This window comes from Somniosus microcephalus, chromosome 9 (genome assembly GCF_052327205.1).
Source record: "Somniosus microcephalus isolate GS21.2 chromosome 9, FLI_Smic_1.0, whole genome shotgun sequence".
Taxonomy (NCBI): domain Eukaryota; kingdom Metazoa; phylum Chordata; class Chondrichthyes; order Squaliformes; family Somniosidae; genus Somniosus; species Somniosus microcephalus.
The window spans coordinates 2,897,258-2,912,451 of record NC_140995.1 but is presented as its reverse complement, the minus strand read 5'-3'; the positions used below and the strand labels follow the sequence as shown (position 1 = coordinate 2,912,451).

General features: G+C 42.3%; 1 protein-coding gene across 1 annotated transcript in view; it reads left to right on the top strand.

Moving 5' to 3' along the window:
• Positions 1-14,228, top strand: part of ddx1 (DEAD (Asp-Glu-Ala-Asp) box helicase 1) — a 44,030-nt gene extending 29,802 nt beyond the window's left edge. Inside the window, exons 21-26 of the mRNA XM_085996290.1 lie at positions 1,383-1,455; positions 1,534-1,606; positions 1,720-1,762; positions 3,053-3,148; positions 9,618-9,738; positions 13,871-14,228. Coding sequence (XP_085852416.1) covers positions 1,383-1,455; positions 1,534-1,606; positions 1,720-1,762; positions 3,053-3,148; positions 9,618-9,738; positions 13,871-14,001 — 537 coding nt within the window. The 3' untranslated portion in view covers positions 14,002-14,228. The remainder of the gene's footprint in view (positions 1-1,382; positions 1,456-1,533; positions 1,607-1,719; positions 1,763-3,052; positions 3,149-9,617; positions 9,739-13,870) is intronic.
• Positions 14,229-15,194: the final 966 nt, after the last annotated feature.

The following is a 15,194-nucleotide window of genomic DNA, read 5'->3' as shown; positions in this document are numbered from 1 at the left end:
TGAGTAATACTTTATCTGGTAACTTAAATGAGTTGTCAGTTTAACTGCACATCTGAAATCAGCCAGCAACTGCGGAAAGAAACTGGTCATTTCAGCACTTGGCGCTTGACTATTTCGGTTGTATTATATGTGAGTGAATTATAATAAATGAGCAGTTTAACACAAAGTAAGTATGAATCCATGTTCCTTGGTGCATGATTATCACTACATTTTAAATTTTAAAATTAAAGTAATTATTTCTAAAAAACCTTCAAAAGTGATTTAGGCTTCCAACTAAAGTGGTGTAATGCTATAGAACTTCTGTTGAAATACTAAATATAAATGGTCATCTCCACGATTGAATAGAAGCAAACAAAAAAGGCAAGCCAACATAAAAGCTGCTAACAAGCTACAAAACAATCTTTTTTTAATTTAAAAAAAAAAAGTTATAGCTGGTTTCTTAATGTTTTTGACTTGTGCTCCTCATGGTCAGTCCTGTCCTGTTTAGTTGTATTACAGCAGACCACTCTAGAATTTAAAGATGCTGGAAAGAAATGCATTTTTATTTTAAAATAAAATCATTTGACACTGGGGTAGGCAGTTGGCAGCTTGTGGTTTTTAACTTGAGTAGTGAGTCAGTGTAATATCTTTTCTGAGCTTATTGTGTCATTTTTTGAGTATTAAGTGTAGAGCAGCCACTTTAAAATGGAGATCTGTAGGTTATTATTTCTTTGTAATTATTGCTGTGCTGTGTTTTTGTACAAAATATGGCCATTTTTATTGAAACTTAAACTCGGCTCCATTTGAGATATTCAAAGGTGCTGCATTCTCTGACATTTCAATTGACCGTGACCTGAAGTTGACTCTACTTCTACTAAAAGGACTGATAATGACACTGTTACAATGACTGAAGTTGAGTCTAATGATTGAAATGCTTTATAACTGGAGGCAGAAGTCGACTTTTTATATTTAATTGCTTGCAGATTAATTCTATTATTTAAATTTTCATTATAAATGGGTAGTAAATTTCACTATAAAAGATTGTTCTACATTCAGTTTCTTGCTAAATTGGCTTTTTAGCTGAAATATTTTTCACTATAAACCGAGTCCAGAAAATGCAGTTCTGTAAATGTTAGCGAGCTTGCCTGGCGCAAAATCTGACAACTCAATAATTGTCAATATCCAGTTGCGTTCGCAATAACAAGTGTTTGTCTTCCGCAACCTGAAATGAATGAGTGTGTCAGAATCTGCAGCCAGAGATAGAAAAGTGACATTCAGTGCAAGCTTGACCTGTTAAAGATTGTAGCAATAAAGGGATAAAAGCTTTGGAGATGATTAAAAATTATTTGTTTAATGTTGGCTGTCTGAATGCAAAGTATTGATGCATCTTTTTTTTTGGAAAGAAAGCGGATGTTAAATTCCTGATCTGTACTGATGTTGCGGCCAGAGGAATTGATATTCGTGGTGTTCCTTTTGGTAAGTGAGCTATCGACTGATTGTGTTGCTGCTCTTTAATTTAGTACAGTACTAATTTATTTTTATTTTTAAATATAGTAATTAATGTGACTCTTCCTGATGAAAAACAAAACTACGTTCATCGGATTGGTAGAGTGGGCAGAGCTGACCGGTAAGATGCTGAGTTTGCATGAAGTCCACTTCTATACTTTCTCCAGCATGTTTCTTTATGTTACAAAGTATGTTTTTACAAAGTAGCAAAGTAAGATTTGGGTTTTTTTTCAGGATGGGTCTGGCTATTTCCTTGGTGGCAACGGAGAAAGAAAAGGTAATCCTTGTGTTTGTTCTATTGTATGCAAAATCTTTTTTGTTATATTAAAACTATTCTGCATTGTAATGACCAAAACTGGCAATTTTAAAAATTAAATGGCGGCTATTTTTCGACCGTTTTATCTGACGGTTGCTTGTAACTATTCCAAGTCAGAAATGCTTTTGAAGACATTAGTCTGATGAGTAAATTATTGCACAGTTCCTTGGTATAAAGTCAAAACTGGTGAAAAGCTTTCACAAAGTATATTCTAGCCTAACTTCTCTTTAAAACATCTAGAATGTACCTGATCGACCAGTGAAATAACTTAATTCGCCTTTTTGTTTATTACCCTTTCTTTAACCTCTGAAATGGCAACCGAGCCTGCACCCCGATCACCCTGTCCTCACTAAGTTGCACTGGCTGCCAATGCCCCAGTGAACCAACAGGTCATTGTCCTCGCCCTTCTCGCCTTAAAGGTTTTCTATGCCTTTGTTCTACCCTACTTCATCAATCTCCAGGTGCATGCCCCAGGCGTGCCCTCCAACACCGGCATATTCTATGTTCCCCACGCCCTCCATTTCACAATCAGCAGCCAGTCCTTTGTAGATCCATGCCTCTACCTTCAGGAACTATCTTCTCCCGAGCATCTGCACCTTGTTATTTCCCCGTCTGCCTTCAAAGCCTCTTTAAGACCCTTCTCTTCAACTGTGCTTCGCCACCCAATCCTTTTTCCCCTTTTGCGCAGTGTTTCTTTTCTGTGCACTGCCCTGAACAGTTCCTGTATATAGGGAAAGCTATACAAGTGCAGGTTCGAGCAGTTACAAGCTCCAAGAATATCTGAACTTTAAAAATAACTTTTAGTTACAGCAAGACCCAATGTAATACTTCCTAACAGTCACAGTACTATCCACAATTGTCACAAACTTGTGTATAGATTCTTGACTGGTTCTATAGGTGCAGGTTAGAATCCCTGTTTTGTTTCTATTGGTACCTAAAATCTAAATGTGTAAGCAATGTTTGAGTTTGAAATGTTTATATAAATGTCCACAAGTGGTTACATATTTCAAAAATATGTTTGACTCTTCTCCATTACACTAACTCATTTGAGATGCAGGTCAGAAGATGTTTGGTATCCATATTGGACATCATTGAAATGTTTAAAGATTATTGATGTGTGGCCACTTTTAGTTTGGTTACTGAAACGATGTGATGTTTCAGTATTTGACTGGTCACACAATGTAATCTCTTGTAGACATGACCAGTATTAGAAATGAGTGACGAACAAAAACTTCTTTCAATCATGTCTAGGTTTGGTACCATGTCTGTGGAACTCGTGGAAGAGGTTGCTACAACACCAGGCTGAAGGATCAGGGGGGGTGCACCATATGGTACAATGAAATGCAGGTACATTAACATTGAACATTTGAAAACATTTCATAGACTTTCATTTGTCATCAAGATTGTAAACTCTTTCACCTACCCTGGTACGAACTTCAGATATTTTGCACTTGTTGAATATGGCTAAACTTTGAACTGTAATACCTACATCGGTAAGGAATGGCCTGTTATCAGTTTTGATTACCAAGCTTAGATAACTTCTTCAAAACAACCTACAGCTATAAACATGGACATTTTTTTTCTCAAGCTTAGATAAAATTTGTTTAGTTTGTTTTTTGTTTGCCTCACATCGGAAATGTTTGACTATATTTATGCACCTATAACCTCAACTTTGGTGACTTTTATGTTGGGGACCTCCTGATTTCAAACAAACTCCCTCTTAAAGATAGAGAACAAAATGTCCCACCGGTGGTATCTGATCTCTTAAAGCGCAGTAGCAATGCAGGAAGTTAGTAATCTTCAGAACTTTGGGGACAGTGTTGCACCGTATAACACTCCCACACATCTTGTATTTTTTGCATAGTAGCAGATTTCCCATGACCGTGCTCACGATAAGTCCCAAGAATGAGGATGGAAACATTTCACCTTGTAGTGTCCAGTTTATTTTTATGTTGAGGGGGAACTGTGTCTCTTCACAGCCGTTGTGTTTAATTACTGTAAATAAGCACATCCGGCGGTCAGAGTTTTTTACCACAATTTTTTTCTTTTATTTGTTCCTGGGATGTGGGCATCGTTGGCGAGGCCAGCATTTATTGCCCTTGAGAAGGTGGTGGTGAGCCGCCACCTTGATCCGCTGCAGTCTGTGTGGTGAAGGTACTCCCACAGTGCTATTAGGGAGGGAATTCTATGACAATGAAGGAACGGCGATATATTTCCAAGTCAGGATGGCGTGTGACTTGGAGGTGGTGGTGTTCCCATGTGCCTGCTGCCCTTGTCCTTCTAGGTGGTAGAGGTTGAGGGTTTGGGAGGTGCTGTCGAAGAACTCTTGGTGAGTTGCTGCAGTGCATCTTGTAGATGGTACACACTGCAGCCACGGTGCGCCGGTGGTGGAGGAAGTGAATGTTTAAGCTAGTGACTGGGGTGCCATTCAAGCGGGCTGCTTTGTCCTGGATGGTGTCGAGCTTATAGAGGCACAGAAGGAGGCCATTCGGCCCATCGAGTCCATGATGATTCTCTAGAGCAATCCAGTCAGTCCCATTCCCCCGCTCGATCCCTGTAGCCCTGAAAGTTTATTTCCCTCAAGTGCCTATTGAGTGTCTCCGCTTCCACCACTTCCGTCTGCAGCGAGTTCCAGGTCCTCACCACTCGCTGTGTAAAAAAGTTTTTCCTCACATCCCCCCCATATCTCTTGCCCAACACCTTAAATCTGTGTCCCCCAGTCCTCGTACCATCAACTAGTGGGAACAGCCTTCCCCAGTCTAGCCTATCCAAACCCATCATAATCTTGTACACCTCTATCAAATCACCCCTCAACTTCCTTTGCTCTAATGAAAACAAATCCAGTTGTGGCCTAACCAGCGCTTTATAAAGGTTCAGCATAACTTCTCTACTTTTGTACTCAATACCACTATTTATGAAACCCAAGATCCCATATGCTTTGCTAACCACTCTCTCAATATGTCCTGCCACCTTCAGGGACCTATGCACATTAACTCCCAGGTCCCTCTGTCCCTGCACATTCTTTAAAACTGTGCCATTAAGTGTATATTGCCTCTCCCTGTTCCTTCTGCCAAAATGCATCACCTCACACTTCTCTGTATTAAATTCCATCTGCCACTTGTCTGCCCATTCTGCTAGCCTTCCTATGTCCTGTTGCAGTCGATTGGTATCATCCTCACTGTTTGCCACACCCCCAAGTTTGGTGTCATCGGCAAATTTAGAAATTCTACTCTGTATTCTAATAGCGGTCATTTATTTTTATATATCAAAAAGCAGTGGCCCCAGCACTGACCCTTGGGGAACACCACTGTCTACCATCCTCCAGTCTGAAAAACAGCCATTTACCACAACTCCCTGTTTTCTGTCCTTAAGCCAATTCCTTATCCAAGCTGCCACTGACCCACCTATTCCATGAGCCTCAATTTTGTTAACCAGCCTTCTATGTGCTACTTCCTCAAATGCCTTCCTAAAATCCATGTAGACAACATCCATTGCATTCCCATCATCAATCCTCCCTGTTACTTCATCAAAAAATTCAGTTAGATTAATCAAACACTATCTGCCTTTTACAAAATAAAAACAGAACATGCTGGAAATACTCAGCAGGTCAGGCAGCATCTGTGAAGAGAGAAACAGAGTTAACGTTTCAGGTCGATGACCTTTCATCAGAACTGGAACAAAGCAGGAAATGGAACAGATTTTTAAGCAAGTGTCGGGGCTGGGAGAGGGGGGAGGGGATGAAAGAACAAAAGGGAAGGTCTGTGATAGGATAGAAGGCAGGAGAGATTAAGAGACATTCAAGGCGGGAGGAGATGGTGATGGGACAGGTTAAGAAACAAAGGATGGCTCGAGATGAAGTGTGAATTGCGCTGGCAGAATGAAAGTCAGCTGCCCTGTGGGAGAGAAGAACAGAACAAAGGTGTGGATAAAAAATATATATATATGTTATGATCTGAAATTGTTGAACTCAATGTTGAGTCCAGAAGGCTGTAAAGTGCCTAATCGAAAGATGAGGTGCTGTTCCTCGAGCTTCCGTGGAACAATGCAAGAGGCCGAGGACGGTGAGGTCCGAGTGGATTAAAGTGACAGGCCACCGGAAGCTCGGGGTCACCCTTACGGACTGAACGGAGGTGTTCCGCAAAGCGGTCACCCAATCTGCGTTTGGTCTCCCCAATGTAGAGGAGACCACAACGTGAACAGCGAATACAGTATACTAGATTGCAAGAAGTACAAGTAAATCGCTGTTTCACCTGGAAGGGGTGTTTGGGGCCCTGGACAGTGGAAAGTAGGGAGGTATAAGGGCAAGATGTATGTTGCATCTCCTGCACTTGCACGGGAAGGTGGCAGGGGTTTTGGGGTGATTGAGGAGTGGACTAGGGTGTCTCGGAGGGAGTGGTCCCTTCAAAATGCTGAAAGGGGAGGTGAGGGGAAGATGCGTTTAGTGGTGGGATCACGCTGGAGGTGGCGGAAATGGCGGAGGATGATCTGTTGAATGTGGAGGCTGGTGGGGTGAAAGATGAGGACAAGGGGAACTCTATCATGGTTCCGGGAGGGAGGGGCAGGGGTGAGGGCAGAAGTGCGGGAGATAGAACGGACACGGTCGAGGGCAGTGTCAACCACGGTAGAGGGGAATCCTCGGTTGAGGAAAAAGGAAGACATGTCGGAAGCACTGGTATGGAAAGTGGCATTGTCGGAGCAGATGCAGCGGAGACGGAGAAACTGGGAGAATGGAATAGATTCCTTACCGGAGTCGGGGTGGGAGGAAGTGTAGTCCAGGTAGGTGTGGGAGTCGGTGGGCTTGTAGTGAATGTTGGTCAATAACCTATCCCCAGAGATGGAGACGGAGAAGTCGCGGAAGGGAAGAGTCGGCGATGGACCATGTGAAGGTGAGGGAAGGGTGGAAATTGGAAGCAAAATGTGAAATTATCTAGTTCAGGGCGAGAGCAGGAAATGGCACCGATAGTCATCAATGTACTGGAAGGAGGTGAGGGAGGGGACCCGAGTAGGACTGGAACAAAGAGTGTTCCACATATCCCACGAAAAGGCAGGCATAGCTAGGACCTATGCGGGTTCCCATAGCCACACCTTTGATTTGGAGGAAGTGAGTAGAGTCGAAGGAGAAGTTGTTCAATGTGAGAACAAGTTCAGCCAGGCGGAGGAGGGTGGTGGTGGATGGGGACTGGTCGGGCCTCTGTTCAAGGAAGAAGGGGAGCACCCTCAGACCATCCTGGTGGGGGATGGAGGTGTAGAGGGATTGGACGTCCATGGTGAAGAGGCGGCGGTTGGGGCCAGGAAACTGTTAAAGTGGCGGAGGGCGTCGGAAGAGTCGCGGATATAGGTGGGAAGAGACTGGACAAGGGGAGAAAAAATAGTCGAGATTGGGGTGGTCAAACGCAGATTGGGTGACCGCTTTGTGGAACACCTCCATTCAGTCCGTAAGGGGGACCCCGAGCTCCCGGTCGCCTGTCACTTTAATTCTCCGCCCCACTCCCACTCAGACCTCACTGTCCTCGGCCTCTTGCATTGTTCCACGGAAGCTCAGCGTAAGCTCGAGGAACAGCACCTCATCTTTCGATTAGGCACTTTACAGCCCTCTGGACTCAGCATAGAGTTCAACAATTTCAGATCATAACATATATTATATATATATTTTTATCCACACTTTTGTTCTGCTCTTCTCTCCCACAGGGCAGCTGTCTTCCATTCTGCCAGCGCAATTTACACTTCATCTCGAGCCATCCTTTGTTTCTTAACCTGTCCCATCACCATCTCCTCTTGCCTTGAATATCTCCTAATGTCTCTTAACCTCTCCGCCTTCTATCCTATCACAGACCTTCCCCTTTAGTTCTTTCCTCCCCTCCCCCATTTCCCAGCCCCTACACTTGCTTAAAAATCTGTTCCATTTCCTGCTTTTTTCCAGTTCTGACGAAAGGTCATCGACCTGAAACGTTAACTCTGTTCCTCTCTCCACAGATGCTGCCTGACCGGCTGAATATTTCCAGCATTTTCTGTTTTTATTTCAGATTTCCAGCATCTGCAGTATTTTCTTTCTGCATTTTACAAATCCGTGTTAGTTCTCCTTAATTAGCTTAAACCTCTCCAAGTGCCCGTTAGTTTTTTACCTGACTATTGTTTCTAAAACTTTACTCACCACTGATGTTAAACTGTAGTTACTAGGATTCTTGCACCCTTTTTTGAACAATGGTGTCACATTTGCCACTTTTCCAATCCTCCGGCATCACCCCCACATCTAGGGGAGATTGGAAAATTATGGCAAGCCCTTCTGCTATCTCCTCCCCCAATTCCCTTTGCAACCTGGGATGCAAGCCATCTGGACCAGGCGACTTAGCCATTCTAAACATCCCCAGTCTTTCTAGTACATTCTGTGCTTCTTGAGTGTTGTTGGAGCTGCACTCACCCCGGCAAGTGGAGAGTATTCCATCACACTCCTGACTTGTGCCTTGTAGATGGTGGAAAGACTTTGGGGAGTCAGGAGGTGAGACACTCGCTGCAGAATATCCAGCCTCTGACCTGCTCTTGTAGCCACAGTATTTATGTGGCTGGTCCAGTTAAGTTTCTGGTCAATGGTGACCCCCCCCAGGATGTTTATGGTGGGGAATCTGGCGATGCTAATGCCGTTGAATGTCAAGGGGCCGTGGTTAGACACTCTCTTGTTGGAGATAGTCATTGCCTGGCACATGTATGACACGAATGCTACCTCCGACTTATCAGTCCAAGCCTGAGTGTCGTCTAGGTCTTGTTGCATGCGGGCACGAACTGCTTCATTATCTGAGGAGTTGCGAATGGAACTGAACACCGCAGTCATCAACGAACATCCCCACTTCTGACCTTATGGAGGGAAGGTCATTGATGAAGCAGCTGAAGATGGTTGGGCCTAGGACACTGCCCTGAGGAACTCCTGCAGTGATCTCCTGGGGCTGTGATTGGCCTCCAACAACCACAACCATCTTCCTTTGTGTTAGGTATGATTCCAGCCAGTGGAGAGTTTTCCCCCCGATTCCCATTGACTTCAATTTTACTGGGGCTCCTTGATGCCACACTTGGTCAAATGCTGCCTTGATGTCAAGGGCAGTCACTCTCCCCTAACTTCTGGAATTCCGCTCTTTTGTCCCTGTTTGGATGAAGACTGTAATGAGGTCGGGAGCGGAGTGGAACCCAAACTGGTTATTGGTGAGTAAGTGCCGTTTGATAGCACTGTCGACGACACCTTCCATCATTTGCCGATGATTGAGAGTAGACTGATGGGGCGGTAATTGGCTGGATTGGATTTGTCCTGCTTTTTGTGGACAGGACATACCTGGGCAGTTTTCCACATTGTTGGGTAGATGCCAGTGATGTAGTCCAGCTATAGTTGCTGTTTTTACCAATCGAGCCATTGAGGGTAAATACATAGCAATATTTTTGGCAAAGGGGCATTGCTATATCTAACCTACCTTTCAAACCATACATATTGTGAATATTGACCCTTAGTGTTAGGGGGGATTAAATACGTGGGGTTGCGGGGATGGGGCTTGGGTGGGATGGCTGTCGGTGTAGGGACCGGGTGCTAGGGTTTGGATGATCAGCCATGATCTCGTTGAATGACGGAGCAGGCTCGAAGGGCCGAATGGCCTACTCCTGCTCCTATCTTCTATGTTTCTATGAATCTGAAACTAATGTTCAATTCTCACGAGTGAAAAGGTTTTTAGTGGATTGTGAGTTGAAAAATATTTTTACTATACTTTTCTGTCCACATTGGCACACCATTTTGTCTCAGCCAAGAAAATAATAAACATCTGAGTGCTTTTTTTTCAAGCTGTTGACCGATGTTGAAGAACACTTGAACGTCATCATCTCTCAAGTTGAGCCTGACCTGAAAATACCAGTGGATGAATTTGATGGCAAAGTTGTCTATGGAAAGAGACGAGCAACAGGGGGTGAGTATTTTAGAGAAGAACGTTGTGATACATTACAATCTCCATTTTCCAAACTCTGTTTAATGACACCAATGTTTTTCATACAATCATAGAATGATACAGCACCAAAGGAGGCCATTTGGTCCATCGTGCCTGCGCCGGCTCTTTGAAAGAACTCGCCAATTCGTCTCACTTCCTTGCTCTTTCTCCATAGCCCTGTAAATTTTTCCCGTCAAGTATTTATCCAATTCCCTTTTGAAAGTTACTAATTTCAAATTCAAATTCAAATTCTTTATTGGCATGAAAGTTTACAGGGAACCATATTGCCAAAGCTTACATAACAAAAAGTACAGGTTTCCAACATTCTGTAGGTGTCAAACACTTTTGACCCTCGTTGGGTACAGACAGTATTAATTTTAAACAGTCGTTGACCCTCGTTGGGTGCATTCAGTATTAATTTTTTTAAACAGTCGTTGGGTACATTCGGTATTGATTTAAACATTGAATCTGCTTCCACCGCCCTTTTAGGTACAACAAGTCGCTATGTAAAAAAAGAAAATCCTTATGTTGCCTCTGGTTCTTTTGTCAATCACCTTAACTCTGTGTCCTCTGATTACCGATCCTTCTGCCACTGGAAACAGTTTCTCCTTATTAACTCTATCAAAAGAGTTCATGATTTTGAACACCTCTATCAAATCTCCTCTTAACCTTCTCGGCTCTAAGGAGAACAACCCCAGCATCTCCAGTCCCTGCATAACTGAAGTCCCTCATCCCTGGTGCCATTCTAATCAATCTCTTCTGCACCCTCCTTAAGGCCTTGACATCCTTCCTAAAGTGTGGTGCCCAGAATTGAACACACTATTCCAACTATGAGGCCTAATCAGTGTTTTATAAAGCATAACATCCTTGCTTTTGTACTCTATGCCCCTATTATCACTACTACCTCCTCCATTGCTGCCACATTGTCAGCATCCCCTTCTCTAGCGAAGACACATGCATAGTACTCATTTAGTACATCCGCCATGCCTTCTGTCTCCACAAGAAGATCTCCTTTTGACCCCTAATCGGCCCCACATTTCCTTTGACTACCCTTTTACTATTTATATGTTTATAAAAAGACTTTTGGGTTCCCTTTTATGTTAGCTGCTAATTTATTCTCATACTCTCTCTTTGCCCCTCTTATTCTCTTTTTTAGGTAGTCTCTGTACATTCTGTATTCAGCTTGGTTCTCTACTGTCTTATGAACCTTACATTTGTCATAAGCCTCCTTTTTCTGTTCCATTTTAATATCTATATCTTTAGTCATCCAGGGCGCTCTAGCTTTGGATGCCCTTCCTTTCCCCCCTCATGGGAATGGGTCTACTCTGTACCCAAATAACTCTTTTAAGGATTCCCATTGTTTAATTAGTGTTCTGCCAATTTTTGATTCCAGTCCACCTGAGCCAAATCCCTTTTTAAATCACTGAAATTAGCTCTCCTCCAGTTAAGTGTTTTTACACTTGATTGTTCCTTGCCCTTTTCCATAACTATTCTAAACCTGATGATCTTATGATCACCATTACCCAAATGCTCCCCCGGCTATGCAAATAAAAATTGCCGTTAGTGTAGAGTACTCTGTTAAAGGCATGGCCTGAGTTATTAGGGGTAGTGTATCAAAACATTTTTTTGGTCACTTATTTCACTAATGTAACCCTGCTGCCTTTTATGCAGTTAATTTTTCAAATCTTTTTTGTGAATAGCTGCTAGATTTTGATGGGTTTAATAGTCAGTCTAAAAAGAATTTAAAATTTTCCCCTCTTTTTTTTCCTCTGCACCCCGAAATTAGATCAGGATTTACGATTTATGTCCATAGTTTCACACGTCTAAATTAGCATGCTTGATAGCATCCTGCATAACCCATTACGAAAGGTATTCATTATTAACCAAGCCAGGTTTATCCACAGCATAACACTAAGTGAAGTACAATTTAACTATTGGCCCGGATTTTGCGGTCAGCGGCAAAGGGATTGCGCTCGCCGCTGACCTCAAAGAAAGCGGCCCACAAAGATCTAGCGATCCCTGTGGCGTCGATTTCACCATTCCCAATGTTAATTTGATTCTGGCGCCAAGTTTAGGGGATCTCCAGCGTCCAACAACAGTCATGTCATCAAGTAGGCTAAGCAGCCAGTCACATTGAAGAATTCTCAGACAGCAAACCAGGAAGTAAAATGCACTGATTATCCTTCACTTTTTTTATCAATTTTACAGACCAAAATAAAGATTGGGATTAAGTGAGAAGCTGAAATAGCAACATTTTTTATATAATTTTTATTAAAAAAAAAAAAAATTTATATCCACAAATATAAAATTAGTTTTTCAGGGCCAAAGAGGTTGTTCAGCAGTAATTATGACTTAGTACACCATTAAAAACCCAGATACACTTCAATGCACAAGGCTTAACTATTTTGGGGGGTTTTAACAGCAATATTACAGCGCAAAAGGGGAAGTTCTCGTCAGTTCAGTGATTTTTCAAAGATTGCAGTTTACAGGGGTTCAACAGCACACCCTGTGGAGGAGCGAGTAATCATTGACAGCAGATTCTGGATTTCTGCGTTTTACTGCACACGTGCGGACGCCACGTCAGTTTCATGGGGTAATGATGGCGAACGCTGACAGTTTTCCCGTAATTGCAACCGCAAAATCCGGGTCATAATTTGCAACAGCAAAGTTACGTTCGTAAGCTTCCAGCGTTAAGATTGTCCCTTGGAGACATAAGCATGAAATGAAACCACATCTTTGAGCAGTATGCTGCCTGGTCGTTCTGCCTTTGTGATGCGGTGGATTATGTCCGTGATACTTTTGTTTCCTCAGTCATCTGCTCCTCACTTGGTCTTAATTTGCATGTATGTTACTTTTACTGGCAGTCATATTGTGCTTAGAAACTTATGCAGTTGAATTAACTATTGAAACACACTTTAATTTCTTTACAACCCAAGCTAATACAACTTAACCTTTCTGAAACTTAACATTCTTAAACCCTCACCCTCTCAACATTCAAAGCTGGCCGTTAGCTGTTTGACCTCCTTCAAATGCTCTCTGAAACCTGATTGGATTGAACTAATTAAAATGACCAATTGGGCTGTGTGGATCACTTTCCAAGATACCATTCAACTAACTATGTTAGAAACTTTAATTATTAGATTTTGATGAGTTTTACAAAACACTTAATTATGTAATTCCTCCTTTATTTAAATCACTAATAATGCCTTAAAGACGGTCACCTGTCCGAGGACCATGACCCATTCATCTACCTTGTTTGTTCGGTCTTGACAAGCTCCTAAGCTAAAGCTTGTCAAAGTACTTAATTAGTTGCACCTGGCTGTACCAGAATGTCTCTTACAAGAAGTAATATTAATTTGAGTACCTTGCTGTTTTCATTGCTTCGTTAATCACAATAGCTGATGGTAATATTGTGTTCCTTCATGGTCTTGAAATAAGTTTGCCCAGATTGTTTAATTTTTCACAAGCTCTAAACTCACATTCAGATGTTTTTTTAAGGATCGAGGGAGCACACTTCATAGAATCATACAACATAGAAGGAGGCCATTCGGCCCATCATGTCTGCGCTAGCTCTTTGAAAGAGCTCTCCAATTAGTCCCACTCCCCTGCCCTTACCCCATGACCTGGCAAATGTTTCTTTCGCTGACTCTAGAAAGTAAAAAGTTATCCTGGAGACTATGATTTGAACCATGTCACAGAGGTATTGGGGAGGAAGTAGTCTTCGAACAAAAGCCACATTGGGGTCAGACCACTTTCAGGAGAAGTAAAGAATACCAGTTCGGTCTGAAGCAAAATCAACTTGTGTGGTATGAGATTGTCCCTAAATTTTTTGTGCCCTCTACTTACTTGGCAATCTCTCTGCTGTTGTCACAGAATGACATTTTTTATACACTTTTTTGCTCGTGGGTTCCATTTCCTTTTACAAATCTTCATTTGTGTAAAATCCATTCATTGAGCTGCTCCCATCAAGTCATAGCAACAGCAATAACCTTGGATGGCATCTTTGGTAGTGAATGTGTGTCACACTAGCTGATGAGACTTAATGGGAACAAACTCTGACCAAGTAATTCAAACTTGTCTTAATTTTAACTTTCTTTGCTCTTCCTCTTGGCAGGTGGGCAGTACAAGGGCCATGTTGATGCTTTGGCACCTACCGTACAAGAGCTGGCTTCCCTTGAAAAGGAGGCTCAATCCTCTTTCTTACATTTTGGCTATCTTCCCAACCAACTGTTCAGACGCTTTTGATTGTAACATGCGTCTCAGTTTAGTGCAACAAAGAAGCTGACAAGTAACAAAAGAAGTTTGAAAATGTTTATTACTGCAAAGCGACATCCAAGAATGGTTAACAAACAGTAAGGTCTGTATGTCGACCTGTATTTCAATGTTTAACAGCATTTACACATGAGCCTAATGTGATGGTGAAACATCAAGCGCCAAAATTGCTCTGGTGAATAAACAGTTCAAAACATTAAGTGGGTTGTGTGATTTGATGGAATGTATGTGGCTGGGAAGCTTGGTCTTAAACATTAAAGGTTTTTTCCCGCTCTTTTTTAATCCTTTCTACAAAGGAAATCGATCTTGATCATGTTTTCATGCCAGCTGGACAGATTCCAGGATCACCATTAGAATCATGAACTAATAGTTCCTGAAACCATTGGTTACTTGCATTTTAGTTTATGGCTAATATTAGACTTGCTTTTAAATTAGCAGTTTGCTGTCTCTAGTCTGAGTAGGACTGGGTGATGCTCTATTATCATGCTTTTTCTCTCTTCTCCCAGTCCCCCCTCCCCAGGAATCCTGAGTATGAATTTAGCTTGAACTGATTTTAGATGAAAGCCTCCTTTCGCTGCAGTAAGGGCCTTTGTACAAGCCTACAGAGCAGAACAACCTGTAATGTGGCATAAAGGTGGCTGACATTAGAATGCAAAATGCTCCATTCTCAATCACTAACATAACTTGATAGCACACACATATCCAACGCAGCACAGTATTCGATGTACTTTGGGGAAAATTCATTTTAATGCAGCTTTAAGCTCCGAGACTGGTATATAACCATTTATTTTAATGTAGACATTAAACTGAATGGTTATGATTGGAAAACCTAAACCTATACCTCACTCCTAGACACCGTACATGCAATCTACAGCACCTGCTGAGAAAGGCCTATTCTGTACCAAGTCACACCCTCCAACTTCAGAGAGCTTTAGGCAGGCTGTCATTCTAAGATTATGATAAAGCAGCATGAAAAGAGTTGATGGTAATTAAGCCATACCTCCCATGTTTCTTGCCAGAAGCATAGAACATGTATTTGGTGTGGTATGTTGATCGAACATATCACAGAATGCTGGCAATGGCAGGACCCTAAGTGAATAGCAAGACAAGGTTAGCCATGTAAATTTCCTTTACAAAATCATTTTGGTCACTAAGGTGTGAGGTGA